General features: G+C 39.7%; 1 protein-coding gene across 4 annotated transcripts in view; it reads left to right on the forward strand.

The window, feature by feature from the left end:
- Positions 1-15,000, forward strand: part of LOC137986705 (proto-oncogene vav-like) — a 37,508-nt gene that overhangs the window by 21,468 nt on the left and 1,040 nt on the right. For 2 of the 4 annotated variants that reach the window (XM_068833647.1, XM_068833650.1), the window contains 17 exons: positions 1,134-1,167; positions 2,269-2,347; positions 3,394-3,425; positions 3,541-3,610; positions 4,961-4,992; positions 5,082-5,303; positions 5,813-5,846; positions 6,025-6,121; positions 6,595-6,645; positions 7,530-7,576; positions 10,212-10,268; positions 10,656-10,772; positions 11,924-12,011; positions 12,288-12,387; positions 13,211-13,290; positions 14,017-14,082; positions 14,774-15,000. The exon at positions 14,774-15,000 is cut by the window's right edge and continues 1,040 nt beyond it. In XM_068833647.1, coding sequence (XP_068689748.1) covers positions 1,134-1,167; positions 2,269-2,347; positions 3,394-3,425; positions 3,541-3,610; positions 4,961-4,992; positions 5,082-5,303; positions 5,813-5,846; positions 6,025-6,121; positions 6,595-6,645; positions 7,530-7,576; positions 10,212-10,268; positions 10,656-10,772; positions 11,924-12,011; positions 12,288-12,387; positions 13,211-13,290; positions 14,017-14,082; positions 14,774-14,839 — 1,272 coding nt within the window. In that variant the 3' untranslated portion in view covers positions 14,840-15,000. The remainder of the gene's footprint in view (positions 1-1,133; positions 1,168-2,268; positions 2,348-3,393; positions 3,426-3,540; positions 3,611-4,960; positions 4,993-5,081; positions 5,304-5,812; positions 5,847-6,024; positions 6,122-6,594; positions 6,646-7,529; positions 7,577-10,211; positions 10,269-10,655; positions 10,773-11,923; positions 12,012-12,287; positions 12,388-13,210; positions 13,291-14,016; positions 14,083-14,773) is intronic. The other 2 variants (XM_068833649.1, XM_068833648.1) reach the window with 2 other exon arrangements.

The following is a 15,000-nucleotide window of genomic DNA, read 5'->3' on the forward strand; positions in this document are numbered from 1 at the left end:
AGAGACATTTTCTCGTCGTTCGGCCAAGTTCGCAGGTCCTCTCGTATTAGCAAAAGAGAACGGCGTGAGATTGCCATGGACAGAGACAGCTGTGTTCACCAAAAGCAAGCTACTTAGTTTGTTATTATTATTTGTTATTTGTTATTATTTCATCATTCTATTGGTTTTATTCGATACCTATATGGTGTACTTGTAACATATTTAAAAGCTAAAGGCGCTTAAATATGAAGGACTGGTATAAAACCACTCGATAGCTGTGTTTACAAAGATGAGAAATATCCAGGTGTTTGTTGTAGTTGAATAGAAACATTCCTTTACGATAAGAATAAAACACGAATTCACTCTTTTCTAGCTAAATGGTTATCCTCTTGTTCTTCAATGCTAGGCTTTGCTAGGAGCCGAAAACACCGGTTGGCGATTATTTTCACCTGGCTCTTTTGCATCTATAAAATGCAGCTAAATACAGCATGGTTCATGATCCGTTCCAGATTTCGTGAAAGGCTGAAAAGTTTTGGAAACAATGCTTGTCTTCATTCATCGCAAACTGAGGCATTCTTAGCTGTTTACATAGTTAAGGACCCTTCAGATATTTGAAAACAACCCGGTGTAGCCTGCCAATGGTAACGCATTATTTTTGGATAACAATCAAACACGAATTCAGTCATTATTTCCTAACAAGATCAGAAAGCAACTGATCACAACGTAACTCCCATTTTGTCATGTATCCTCGACTTCTTCACAGTTCTCCTTTGATTGTTAGTCAAAAACAAACGGTCATGCCAGCACAACGTTTCACCATAGCACGCCATCTATAAGATGTATTTTCATCGGCTCTGTTGAAAAAATGTCGACCTTCCGATCAGCTTAAGACATGACATTAAAAAGTTTGTAATGTCTGTCTCTGGAGCAGTCTTGCAAGATTATGTTTTGTCGCTTTGCCAGCCTCGTATCCGTGCTCGGCTGGTTCGGTGGCACTTAGAAAAGCAGAGAGCTTTTTATCAAAACATACTCACCAGTGACCTCGCTTCCGTTGGCAGGCTTCGTAACTCGGCCACATTTCCTAAATCGTGCATCCAATAGGGTGGAGTTGTTCCACGTCTTATTGATTTGGACCTTTTTTTTTTGTGTTGCAGTTTTCTCATAGTTGGCACATGAAAGGTGAACAAGGTATGGTAAACAAATAGGCAAACAAGACCTGTGTGTAAACGAAGAGTCTTCCTAAACGTAAAACCTATTACTCGGACCTTAAAAAGGGCCTTAATTGCATCTATGCGTTTTCATCTTTTTAATAGTTTTCGTTATTCCTTATCGCTCATAGCAACACGCCCAGTGGAGTCTTTCGACTGTTTGAAATGCATCATTTTTGGTCTAGACTTGGTAACACCTTTAACAGCGATGCAGAAACAGTCACAAATAATTGGTTTGCACCTTGATTGGAGCATTTGTCCAAGAAGGTGGATCTCATAGGTACTGGTGGCGTCGTTGTGCGAGCTCCTCATTCTGGATTGGTGAAAACATTAACAACGCGAAGACACCAATCAGTTAGGTTTTGTTAGCCCGGGTGGTACTGAAAACGAATCCTTTTGAGAACTTTCTTGTGTAGATGGGTGTGGCACAAAGAAGGACGTTAAGTTTCCTTTCACTAAAGGTAAAAACCTATGCCTGAAATCAACCGCGCACCGGTGGCTCAGTTGGTTGAGCACCGGACTGCCATGCGGGAGGTCGTGAGTTCGACGTTTTCTATCACGAAAATAAAATCGCTTATACTTTCCAAATTATGGAGTTTTCTTCTCAAGATACATATATTCAAACAAATGTAACGAAAATCGCGTACATCGTGTATTTAGGGGTTAATCTTCAATTTACGTAACATTCTGCCTATAATGTATTCAAATACTAATAAGCCAGCAATTTCTTTCAAAAATGACTATCATTGTAGTTATCGCCTTATTCCCATTGCCTTTTAGAGGGAAACACCTTTAAGAAAACACTGGAAATGGCATTTCCAAACTTGTAGATTTCAAAATTTTCTGGGTGAACATGCCCCCAGAAGTAGGTCATTGTAGGTCATTCCTTGTTTTAGTAACTACGATCTCAAGCAGCCCGAAAAGAGCAAATGTGGCTGTTACTGCGGCCCTTGTCATAATTAGTTCACGATTTTTGATATTGTTTGCTGTTATGATTCAGTCATTATACCTTACTTCTGTACAAGACAATGGTGCTAAGAAGGCAATTCGTAAAAGTTTTGATCTGGGATTTTTTTTCCAGGCGACCGTAACTCTTGTGATATGTCAACAAAAACACTCGACATGAAAACCAAATGGATAACAGATCTCACAATGGCTATGTAAGTCAGTGTTGCTTGATGACCCGTTCACGTCAAATTGTTTTAAACCATGTTTTCAAGTGGTATGATTAAAAAGTTTGTATTTGTTTGTGCATGCGTTTCCCTGCACTTAGCTTCATGCTTTGTTCGGTCAAAGAACGTGCACACTATTTGCAAAGAGTAGGGCACGAAATTCCCGAAAGGACCCACTATACGTTTAGCTTGTTCTGTTGTCTGACCCTTCCACTTGGTCGGTAAAATTCGAATAAATTAAACCAAGCTGGCTCAATCTGCTATGCGTAATGATTAGATTACTTGATTGTTTGTAATGATTGCAAGTTCGAATGAGGCCCAACACTACTGTGCAGTTTTTATCCCTAATTATTCCATCAGGGATCAACCCTAGTATTGGAATTGGGCCCACACAAGGACAGAGAAAAACTCTGACCAGGGTGAGATATGAACCCACGACCTTCGAATTAGATCACCGCTGCTCTACCGACTGAGCTACAAGGCCAGAACGGGAGCTGGCCGTGGGTATGTGAGATGTTATTCACAAGGATGTTATTCCTTGCAGCGGTGATCTAATCCGAAGGTCGTGGGTTCAAATCCCACCCTGGTCAGAGTTTTTCTCTGTCCTTGTGTGGGCCCAATTCCAATACTAGGGTTGATCCCTGATGGAATAATTGGGTATAAAAACTGCACAGTAGTGTTAGGCCTTATTCGAACTTGCAATCATTACTCCAAATGCTACTGAAGGACAACAACTAGCGATTACCTTGATTGTTTGTGTTTGTTGTGTTTACGACTTGTCTCTGAATACTGCTCTATGAGTGACGAATTGCGGTTGTTTTGCCCGGCAGCTTATTTGCCCGAACTGAAAGCATTGGCCGTGAGGTAGCTCAGACATGGGTTTGTGTTGTCGGAATTTTTTACCGAGAGATCTTTCTCGCCACTAAGTATGGAGGCTTCCAATTCATTGCTCAGTATCAGTTCATCATTTTCTTTTAACCTTTTAAACTGCCTCACTATTCCTTACCTCTGCTTTGGTCTGTTTTCTTTTATAGAGAAAATCTTACGCTTAGGAAAATTGATCAAGGTATCTTGCCATTTTATGAACGATGATCCGCTTTGTGTTTTTGTTGCGTTGAAACATTGTATTGTATGCCTGAATGAACATAGTTCATTATATTACATTATACATTTTGTTACAGGCAATCATGATTTTCAGTTAAATACATTTTATACGCCGACATACTGCAGAGTTTGCAATAATCTTTTATGGTGAGTTTAACATTTATGCCCTTTACGATGAGAGAAATTCATGATTAAGGTTCACCATTGAGTCCTCAGTAAACAGCTTCACTTTCTCTTTTCCCTTTATTGTTTAAGTCATTTCGAAAGTACCATTGTGATTCTGTGGGGCTGATCGATCCACAATACTGTGATATTGTGATTAAAAGGGTTTGTGGTTTTCATCGTGGTAGTTACACTATAATATTGCGTATCATAATTAAGTGAAGTACGATCGTCTGGGTGATTTAAGTCCTGAGGAAGACATTTCGAATAACATTTAACAATTATTCACCAAAGTGGTGGTGGTACTATGAAAGGTTTTTCATAATCCGTCTGATGCCACCTCGCTACGTCTGGGCATCACGAGATATTTAACAATTATTCACCGAAGTGGAGGTAAATATCCACCACGTTCACCGACACTGAGGTGAATAATTGTTTTAGTATATACCACACAGGTTAAATGAAAAATGAACCAAATAACCTTTGTTTTTGCAAAATACAGTGGATAATTTCAAATCTCGCGCGCCGGCTACTCGGAGGTGAATAGTACTTGGATAATCACCTCCGAGTTAGCCAACCAGCGCGCGTGGAGAGCACTATTCACCTGTGTGCTATATATACTAATGACTGATATTTCGACATGAGTGGAAAGTCACCTTCAGAGTCTAGATGACTTCCGCTCAGGTTGTCGAATGGTCAGACAGTGCCTTCCTGAACAGTCCTTCTCAGGATTACACTCACCCGGGTGATTTACTTCACTTAATTATGATTTGGCTCCTGGGTTCAAACCATTTATGATTTTTAAAATTCTGTGCGCTGATTGGTTGATATGAAATCAAGTGATTCATTACATATATCAGGTCCTCTACGCAATTGCTAAAATTGCGTTCATAACTGCGAGGATCGCATAGCTTCAATTATTATTATTATTATTATTATTATTATTATTATTATTATTATTAATAATAATAATAATAATAATAATAATAACATGTGCATATCTATTTTTGTTTTTTTGTTTTTGTTTGCTTGTGTAAATGAACAATGAACTTGATCTGTTTTTTTATAATTGGAACAGAATATTTTTTTATGTTGTCAATAATTTCTGTATTAACTGACTGATTTTCAATAAAGGTTTTTCTATTATTATTATTATTATTATTATTATTATTATTATTATTATTATTATTATCGGTTTTAAAATGCTTAAGAGTTCTGTGAACTCTTCGTATAGGGCGTGCATCTCGCACATTACTCGACACCATTAATTTTTTTTGAACATTTATTACAAAGGTAATATCGAATAATGCCTTGCTGCTTTTTTTTTTTTTTCAGGGGATTAATAAATCAAGGATACAAATGTGCAGGTCAGTTATGAATCATCATCCTGAAACAATGATCATTTGAAGTAAAATGGTCCTGGATTTCACCGGTCAATCTCTGCTTATCATTGCAGTTTGCGATGTCAGTGCCCACAAGGATTGCATTCCTAAGAGCAGCCCGTGTATATCGAGCCCTGGCAACCGCTCCAAATTTCCCGGTACGTCACCGTTTCGGCCCAATGTTTCCCCAAGGAATCCATTTTCCAAGTCATCTTCAACGAACATTCCTCCCTCCACGCTCAGTCCCGACTTGTCCAAGAATAGAAAGGCTTCGGCGCCAGCAAGGATGCGATCAGGTGGGTATATGGAGATACTGAGCAGTTTATGATCACAGGTATCTTTGAATTAAGGTTTCACTTTCCTTACATGGCGAGGAGAGAAATGGATTAAACTTAATGAAAAAAACAAAAACAAAACAAAGAAATGAGATACGTGTGTTAATGAAGTTAGCTGTTGATGTTAATGCTTTAGTTAACCTGTGCCGTATTGGCTGTTGAAACGAAATTTCATTCCGTTTCATTGGTTGGAAGAGTTGCAAATAAAGTTTGCAAACAGATATACATGTATCTTTTCATGCGACAGTTTTGTTGATTCCTGGGCTGTCTTCATAAAGCTTCAAGAACGTAACTTCTATTGCGTACTAAATCAGGGTTCAGTGGAGTAGTTTTCAGTAACAGATTGAGTCCCCACTTCTTTCTCAGAAGCCTGGGTAAGGAGCGACTTCTTAGTTAAATCTCAATAGTTGTTGAATACGTTATCTGCCGCTGTGGATGCATGTTATCATAATGGTATTCTTTGCCACCAGCAGGGACACTACTTCTTTATGCGGCGATATCAAAGTAAGTGCTTTCTTGGATTTTGCTCGTTTGAACTGAGACACCTTTCCCTCAGAATCCCACCATAGGAAAATCTCTATTGACGAATACTGAAAATTTCCTGGCGTTGGCGTTAGGAGGGAAATGTTTAACTGTTTTTTTTTTCCTTTCTCTGCTTTCTTGTTCCTTTTTGACGCTGCAGTTTCGCTGGATTAGCTCCTGGTGGCCGTCCGAATTTAAGTTTTGTAATCGGGGATGAAATCGAAGTCATCAATAAAAACGATCCTGAATGGTGGGAGGTAAGTGGAAGAAGTAGAAATAGCTGTAACAAAGTAACTATCTTTTATGCATGTTTGAAGGTGCATGGACGGTTTGGAAGGAATTTGTCAAAAGGAGGGTTTATTCGTCAGCAAATTATTTACCGTAGGTTTTGTAGGGCTTTCCAGTAATACAAGGAGATGATTGAAAAATCTTGAATCATTCTACAACCGCTTCTGAGAACATGTTTAAAACCACTTAGACTGTGGTTAACTTTAGTTTCGTTATTAAGAAAATTCCAAATTAAAGGCCCACTATATGAAAGGGACTGCCTTCCAAGTTCTGACTTGAGGCTGAAAGTGTCCAACTGATTGGAGAAGCGAGCTGATCTTGAGGTCTTGTCGTACGATTTTGTTTTTTTCCCTGGTATGAAAAGACGTGGTGAGCATAATATTAGCTTTGAACCTTAATCTAGCATGTTGGATTTAGTATCATCTAATGTTTTTTTCTACAGGGACGGTCAAAAAGGACAGGAGCCGTTGGTTATTTCCCTCAAAGCCACGTGGTAAGTGGATAACAGAACTCGTATACCTTTCGTATTATGTATCCGTCATACTCTTCAGTTCTCCTCTACGCTGTGTTTTACCGACTCGCTGTTCGCTGTATTCCTCGTGTTCGTGCCCTGTATGGCTCTCATGTGTTCCCATTATTTCTTCCTCATAATCCGGCTATGGCCTTTTTGCCTCTATGTCTCTTGTACCTCATCTACCCTGTGATGGAAACTCCCTTGCTTTGTGTCTTGTAAAGTGATTTGAAGGCACACCCCCTTGGGGCTATTCGGAATAGGAATATAGGGAATGAATTTATATTAGATGGAATGTGATACAGTGTATATGTTGTGGGTCAAATCCGGTCTCCAATTGAATCCGTTTTTACCTATGTTAAATTGGTGATCCTCATTTTTCCCAGGTTGAATATGCACTCTTCCTAGTTTAAAGCAGCTATCAATCCCAAAAAGGACTGAAAACACCTACACCTTCCCTCAAACTCTGTCTTAAGGCCTGTTTATATGAGGAGATCCACCCCGGTTAGGCGGGCTCTCCGGCTTTGCCGAGATCTCGGCTCATGCCTATTTTCTGTGGTAAAATCTCGCTTAGTTTATATGAGTAGGCGAGCTGGTCTCTTGCTGAGATCCCGGTCTGAGCTGCTGAGATCTCGGCAAGCCGAGCTGAAAAATTCTCGTATAAACGGTCCCGCTCGGTTCGCGTTGTAGTGATGTCATCGTGTAATCACGTGACAAAGGACAGCACGGGACATTATCGTGCATGCGAGGGAGCAGAAAGGACGGGGAAGTTTGTATTTCAAGGGGAGGAGGGGAGAGTGGTATTAAAATAATACACTTTACGAGAGCACATGAGGTCGGTAAATTCACATGTTGTTAACTTGCAGACCGCTAAAGCAACATCCCGTTATGAAGAAACCACCATAAGAGAAGAGTAAGTTAAAATTTTAGATAGAAGTGTAACATCCAAGCTCGAACACGTGTGACCAGCACTTAACGCTCTTTATTTATTGTGCCTGACTGAATTGTTCGGATGAACTTATATATGAATCACTAGTCGTGGTAGGACTGAGTGGAGTACAATTTGTGGGAGGAAAGGGGGTTGCTGACAACCAATAGCTGTTATTACAGTTGAGCCCACGTGTAAACGGTGTGAGTTTCAGAAGGCGCCAAAACGAGGCTTTCGGGTCAAAGCAAGAATTTGTTATCGAAGGTCAGTCTGATTTCTTGATTTTTGAGTGTTTCCTTCGCCTTTTTTTCGAGTAATTTGAGGTTTGCCTGGCCTAATTTTATCGTGGAAAGTATGGAAAGGCGGTGTATAGCATATGGATGTGTTTGTAGGCGGCGTCGTAGTGTTATATTCGTGAGCCAAGTCAAGACTTGGTGCAGCCAAATCAAGAGGTGGTCAAGAGGTGGTGCAGGGATGGCGCAGTGGTGAGAGCACTCTCCTCCCACAGATGTGGCCCGGGTTCGATTCCCAGACTCGGCGTCATATGTGAGTTGAGCTTGTTGGTTCTCTACTCTGCACCAAGAGGTTTTTTTCCGGGTTTCCCCACTCCTCAAAAACCAACATTTGATTTGATTTGCGTTAACTTGTTTATTTCAATTTACAGTGTCCCCGATTAGTGCCCTACGGCGCTAGAAGATTAGACACTTAAATAAAGTTCCTTTCCTTTTTTTAACCCACATTGTCATAAAACAAAGACTGGTATTTCGATACGCAAAATTTACATGTGTTTCGGAACTTGCATAGAAGTTTATGAACCTGAATTCCTTAAGCCTTGTGGCTGAGTGTTCTTGTATGGTTGGTTCGAAAGGAAACTTTATTTAAGTGTCTAATCTTCTAGCGCCGTAGAGCACTAATCGGGGACACTGTAAATTGAAATTAACAAGTTAACGCAAATCAAATCAGATTTTGGCTTTTGAGGAGAGGGGAAACCGGATTACCCAGAGAAAACCTCTCGGTGCAGAGTAGAGAACCAACAAACTCTGCCCACATATGACGCCGAGTCTGGGAATCGAACTCGGGCCACATTGGTGGGAGGCGAGTACTCTCACCACTGTGCCATCGCTCTCGAACTAGCGAGAACATTAAAAAAAAAAAAACAGAAAACTACCTTTAATAATATTCTAAACTGTGAGCTATAGAGGCTAATCACGTGATGAAGAAAAAGTCGAAGAAACAACAAATAAATGTACTTTAACTAAACGATGAAATAAAAGTCTTATTCTATACAGGAAAATTCTAAACTTACTTTAGTCGCCGAGATGTGAATGTTTCCTTACATTTTTATCCGTGAGAGATCATCTCTAGCCTTCCATTTGATGTGAGAGCTAGATATAATTAGTTAAGTTACTTTTAAAGGAAAACAACGAATTATTTGAGTACAACTTGCAAGAAACGTGAGACCTAATGAATTACAAAATTAGAAAATTGTCATTAAAGCTGATTATTGGGCGTGAAAAACTAACAGAAACAACCTCAAATGTTCGAAACTATCGAGGGCAGCTTCCATTCAACAACTGTAGTTTCTCATCTTCCGAGAAAAACGTAAATTCTGGATAGGAACTCATTATTTTTTTTCACATTTCGCGCACTAAGTCCCTTGCTCTTCTTTATATCTGATCGAATTAGACGCGAGAGTCTTGCTTCCGCGCGCTCTAAAACGAATACTGCTTAAACTTGGGCTCAACTGTAATAACAGCTATTGCATTCGTAGATTATGCAAATCACCTGAACGCTTTTATAAACGTTACCGTAAAGCTTTAAAGGTGTTTTTTTTTTGGAAAGTCGCCTTTCGTGCGCTTTGATTTTCTGGAGAAACTCCAGAAAACTGGAAAGCTAATGAAGTGTAGTATCAAAATAGCTCTAACTTCAACGATTTTTGTTTCGCGAAGCGAAAATCTTATGCAGACTGCAATTTTTTTTTACACGTATGAGTCTAGTTTATTTTGTACTCTGTGACTCGTTTGGCTTTATAAAAGGGAGAGTTTCACGTCTCCGCGCATGGGCAAAGTCTCACGTCAACCCCTTTAATTCCATTGTTATTGAAATAATCGAAAGCACTGATGCAGGAATCGGAAACAATGCCATAGACGTGGAATTAATCATTTGAATTACATTTGTAATTACTTCTTTTGTGTTATGAACCTACTGCATGTGAATAGATAGCTCGTGCCTTATGACAACTCGTGCGTAGAACAAAATGTTCGACCCGCACAATAAATTCGATGGTCAAGACTAAATTTGATATTCTCTCTGTAAACCCGGAGTATCTTCCACCAAATTTGGGTCTCAGTAATTCAGTGTATTTGCTTTAGGACTTAGTACTGATAGCCCCAAAGCTTGGACATGCGCAAAACCGTGAAACTGCCCCTTTAATTCCTCTGCGTTTGGACTTGACGAGTCCCGAGAGGTTCGTCTAAAGATAGAACTGTAGTGTACTCTACTATATTTTACTAGTTTGCATTGCATTGGATGGTGTTACCTTTTTGTGTAATGAACGGACCTTACCGGCTGGTTTTTTTCGCAAAGTATCAAATTCTTTATTTTTTGCTTTGTTTTACAGAAGTCACCCAACACCTCCTCCTTCAAGTTTGAATTCGTCGTTAAAGACTTTCAACTGGTAAGTTAGCTGAGCGCTGGACGATCTTTGTGCCACTGTGTTCGTAATATTGATTTGAATATTTAGAACAGACGCTAACTGGCCAAAATACGGTGTTTGCAAGGGCCCAACCATTGAAAACTACATTGAGACCGCCGCAAAAAGGATGGTGTCCTGCATGTTTCTTTGTGCAATCCTCTTCTGTGCTCTCCGGACCGGCATCAGCGTGATAAAGTGAAGTTCAAATTGTGCTTTAAGAAAGGCTTTTCAGTAATTTGTCTGACTATGTTCGCATTTGGGTTCACGTTAGGGTAATACCAAGCCTGAGGACGTCACGGCCTCGTTTATTTAGCTGACCTGCTTTTTTCTGATAGCTTTCCAACACTCGGTCATTTATCTCTTGAATAGGTTCGCAGGAAGGAAAGACAGACCGCAGGCAGAACAGATGTTGAGCACCAAAAGCGATGGCACTTTCTTAATAAGGGAGAGTGTCAGTAGAGCCGGAGAATATGCCTTGTCCGTCAAGTAAGGAACACATTTCGCACACATGAACATTCCACTCCATTGCCAAACTTTAATCCTGTTGGGCGACTCAAGTTTTTCTCATCTCACAAATGCGTGGGGCACCCCATCTACATGTAGCTCCATCGTTAACAATAACAGAAAAACATTTGTTTGAAACATTTTCGACGAATATTTCAAAGAATATTTTTCAATATCCAAATTTCAGTGAATTTAAGAATTTTGGACCTCGCCATCTTATTGAAATAATTTTGGTAACACGGCACAATTATTTACGATTAACCCTAACACCCAATATGCAAAAAAAAAAAAAAAAATCATTCAATGTGGTAAATTGCTGTGCAGTGCAACCTGTTTTGGACAACACGAATGCAAGACAGTTGTGACGTCAAATGAGCAGAGCAGTGGACCCGATCCTAATTAACAGGCCGGGATCCACTTGTGAGTTTTTGGTCGGTCTAGTCCTTTTTGGGGTTACCGGCCATTGAAGCGGTTCATTTGGAATCACATTTTGGTCCCTCAAAGGACTGAAACGATTCACAATAGGCCATTTTCGAATATCAAATATTTGACTTGATAGTGAAGTGAGTCAGTGAGGACAAAAGCAATAGAGACACGTTGGAATGAATGTGAAACATATTTACAGATCATCCACTTTCCTTTGTCTTTGTCCTCTAAACCTCTCTTTCAAGCTGAATTTTGATATATCGAAAAAGGCCTATTCATTAGGAACGTAGTCTGTTGGAACCACTGGCTCGTTCGTGGATTTTTGTCCACTTATCGTTCCTTGGGCAACACAGAGAAAACCAAATAGTTAGGCGGAAACTGTACAGGTGTTTGGTTTATCCCATCAACGAAAAATATATTACTTTTGCTCGGTTAGACGTGAGCATGGCGATTTTCGTTTGGCATTCGGTTAGAGAAGGACAGCCTTTTCTTTTTTTTTAATACACTTTTTCTGGTGATTGTGTGGTGGATCAACTTGTGGTAGTATTTTTGCAACAACGCCGGCACGCACCAAGTGCCACAAGTTCATCGGTAATTCTAGTTCACCGTCACTTGTTAAGCTCGTAAAATAAGGATCTTTATCTTTAAAGAAAACAAATTAGTTTTAAAACGTAGAATTAGCTTAACGTATTTTCTTTTTTGCACAGATTTCGTAACAACGTGAAACACATCAAAATCCCTTACGAAGAAGGAGCTTTTTACTTAACAAAAGCGATTTCATTTGGATCTATTCAGGTGAGCTTCTTTCGAATAAAACTAATAGTTGTGATATAAATAAATAATACAGGGTGAGTGGCATAATTTGCAGTACCGCGTGAACTGTTGCATTCCCAAGACTCTTACTCGGTGCGCACGGAAAGCTGACGATCGGCCACATTTGGCTCTTAAAAACTAAACGAATCGGGCAGTAAAACTGTTAGATAACGGAGATCCCCGGCTTGTCCGAACCCTTTGTTAGTTCAAAATTTATGGGCACTTTATTCACTGCGTATCTTCTCCTTTCGTCGCTAGGAGCTAGTTGACTACTACAAGCTCAATACTCTCGGTGTGAGTTTTCCAGGACTGGACACAAACTTACGGCATGGAGTGAATGAAGAACCTAAAGGAAAAGGTATTGAACAAAAAATATTTACAGCTAACAAAATAACCATAATAAAGAAACCCAAGGAATCAAACTTTTCTTAGAAATTGTTTGAACAATATTCTACTTCCATGCTCTTCAAGATAGCGATTAAGTGCAAGATAATTAAAAAGGTTGCCTTGCAAAACTCTTACTTCTTCCTGAAGAATGCTTGCGACATGTTTATTAGCTCTGTATTATCAGTAATCGTAAGTATCACAAAATTCTCGAGATTAGTTATCAACAGCCCTGATAAATGAATAATAGGACAGTTTGCAATTCGCGCTTGTCACACGGGGGCCATATCGTCCCGAGAGACCAAAAAAGCTTTGTTTTACCACGCCAAGCCTCACCTGCATGGTTTCCACTGCGAGGCTTGGCGTGGTAAAACAAAGCTTTTTTGGTCTCCCGGGACAATATGGCCGCCGTGTGACAAGGGCGAATTGGACACCTTGTAATATTTACAGTTCTGTGCTCAGGTACCAGGCCTTTGAATAAAAGCGAGGCTGGAGTTGACCTTGCTTTGATACAAACCTCACTGCTTTTCGGTCCTATTACCATGATTAATTACCATCCGTAATAAATTGTACAGCTCCATTTTCATTGTTAAACAAAGTCAACTTCCTGGTCAGTTCGTTTCCTATTTTTGCTTGCTTAGTTGCCAGTGAATGATGGATTGATTTATTTAGCGGTCGGTGATCATTGATCACTTCCTAAAATTATTGAATTTTTGCACACTTTTGTTTTTTGGTTCTTTAACTTGAGTTAACATTTTCATTGTGAATCTTATCTTAAGACAATGATTTATTTTTAGCTTATTTACTTGTAGGCGTTGGTTGGGCCAAAGCCATGTACCCTTACAGCGCTAGGAACGCTAAGGAAATATCAATTCAGGTAGATATGAACTCTTGAAAAATTTATTGTTAAATTCTCAGTTCGGAAAGCAAAAGTTTAGGGTGCGTTTCTTTGGGGGAGTCCAAGATTGGATTTATGATCCCAGATCTCACGGATCCTTCGTTTTCAACGAAACGAAGAATCCGAAAACTTATTTTTCTGGCGTGACAGCCCACTTTCAGCTGGTTAGCATTAATGTAATTTGTATCAAATAGAAGTTCTGCGAAAACTTTACGACTTTCTATAAATTTCGGTTATATTGAGAAGAAATTGCACTGAAAGCTCACCTTTATTGGTCGCAATGATTCACACAAATGGCGGTCAAGGGTATTTTCACAAGACTGCTGGTCAAACGTAGTTTTTTCGGATCCGTGCCCAAAAGAAACGCATGGATCACGAATCCTAAAAATCCGGATTCAGATCTAATTTAATGATTCCACTCGGAAAGTGGATTCTTCGGATCAATGATCCATTTTCGGATTTTAGTAAAACAAAGAATCCGGTTTTGGATTTTCCCAAAGAAAGGAACCTTTTCGTTTGAATATTTTAAAGTCAGTGGACCACTCCAAGGATTTCATGCGGACTTTCGTTGAATCAGTGTTTCCAAAACGTAAGAGAATGCTCGGTGTCGCAAACTCGCTTTATTGTTCAGTCTTACCCAAAAATATTATCGTTAAGAATAGGTAATTTCTAAGGCTAAGTTTGGTGTTTTCACTTCCCTCGCAGAGAAATTCCAAGATTCTCATACTTAACAAAGAAGGCGACTGGTGGAAAGGGGAATGCGATGGTCAGGTAGGTTGAATATTTTTGCAGCTCAAAGACCAAAAATGATTGGTCATTTGCCCAACATTTGGTCGTTAAAATTTCACGAATACCCCTCCAAGTCGAAATTTTCCGGCCATTTCAAAACTCCAGAATTTTTTTTTCCCGTTCAAACCACCTTTTCACTCAAAATAAATCCGTAAAACTTACTGGATCATTGAGAGTACGGCTTGGAATTGGCGAGTTACTCGAAATCGTCTTGGTTTCGCGTTACAATACTCGATGGTTGGTTAGGAAAGTCCCCACCTTGCGTGAGTTGCTCGAAGCATGAGTAGCGCTAACCAGATTAAATACCATGGAAACCTATTGGTTTTGATACCTCTTAACCAACGGTTAGCGCTAACCAGGGCCTGTTTGTTTGTTTTTTTTTTTTCAAAAGCCCGTTTTATCTACTGCCAAATGCTGTTCAACGCTGCATGATATTCGGCAAAACTTTACATTAGAGGAAGTCAATCTCGAAAAACAAAAATAATCAAAAGAAACTTTTTAGCAAAAAGTTGAAAACACCAATCCTGGATTAAGTTAAACGGCTTTCGAACAACCAGGTCCAGGCTTCGAGCAACCGGCGCCTGTTTCCAAAGCATTCTCCAGCGAACAAAAATTAATGATGTCATTCAGTGGCCAATGATTGTCAAGCTTGAGGATTTCTTCCTCATTGCAGGTTGGCTATTTTCCTTCGAATTACGTGGAGGTGTTGAAAGAGAACATCGATGCAAAAACTTCGTAGTATATGCATCGGATCATTGCTAATAGCGAGAAGTCGAATGCAGGTCTGCACATGGGAAGCATGCACTTCCCGTGCATATAGAAGAAATCGAGAAAGAAGACATTCACGTACCTTTTCGTGGACAAAGCCGAAAGCAGGACTTAATTAGCAAGAAAAATCTT

The sequence above is a fragment of the Montipora foliosa genome, unplaced genomic scaffold, assembly GCF_036669935.1.
Source record: "Montipora foliosa isolate CH-2021 unplaced genomic scaffold, ASM3666993v2 scaffold_278, whole genome shotgun sequence".
NCBI classification, from domain to species: Eukaryota; Metazoa; Cnidaria; class Anthozoa; order Scleractinia; family Acroporidae; genus Montipora; species Montipora foliosa.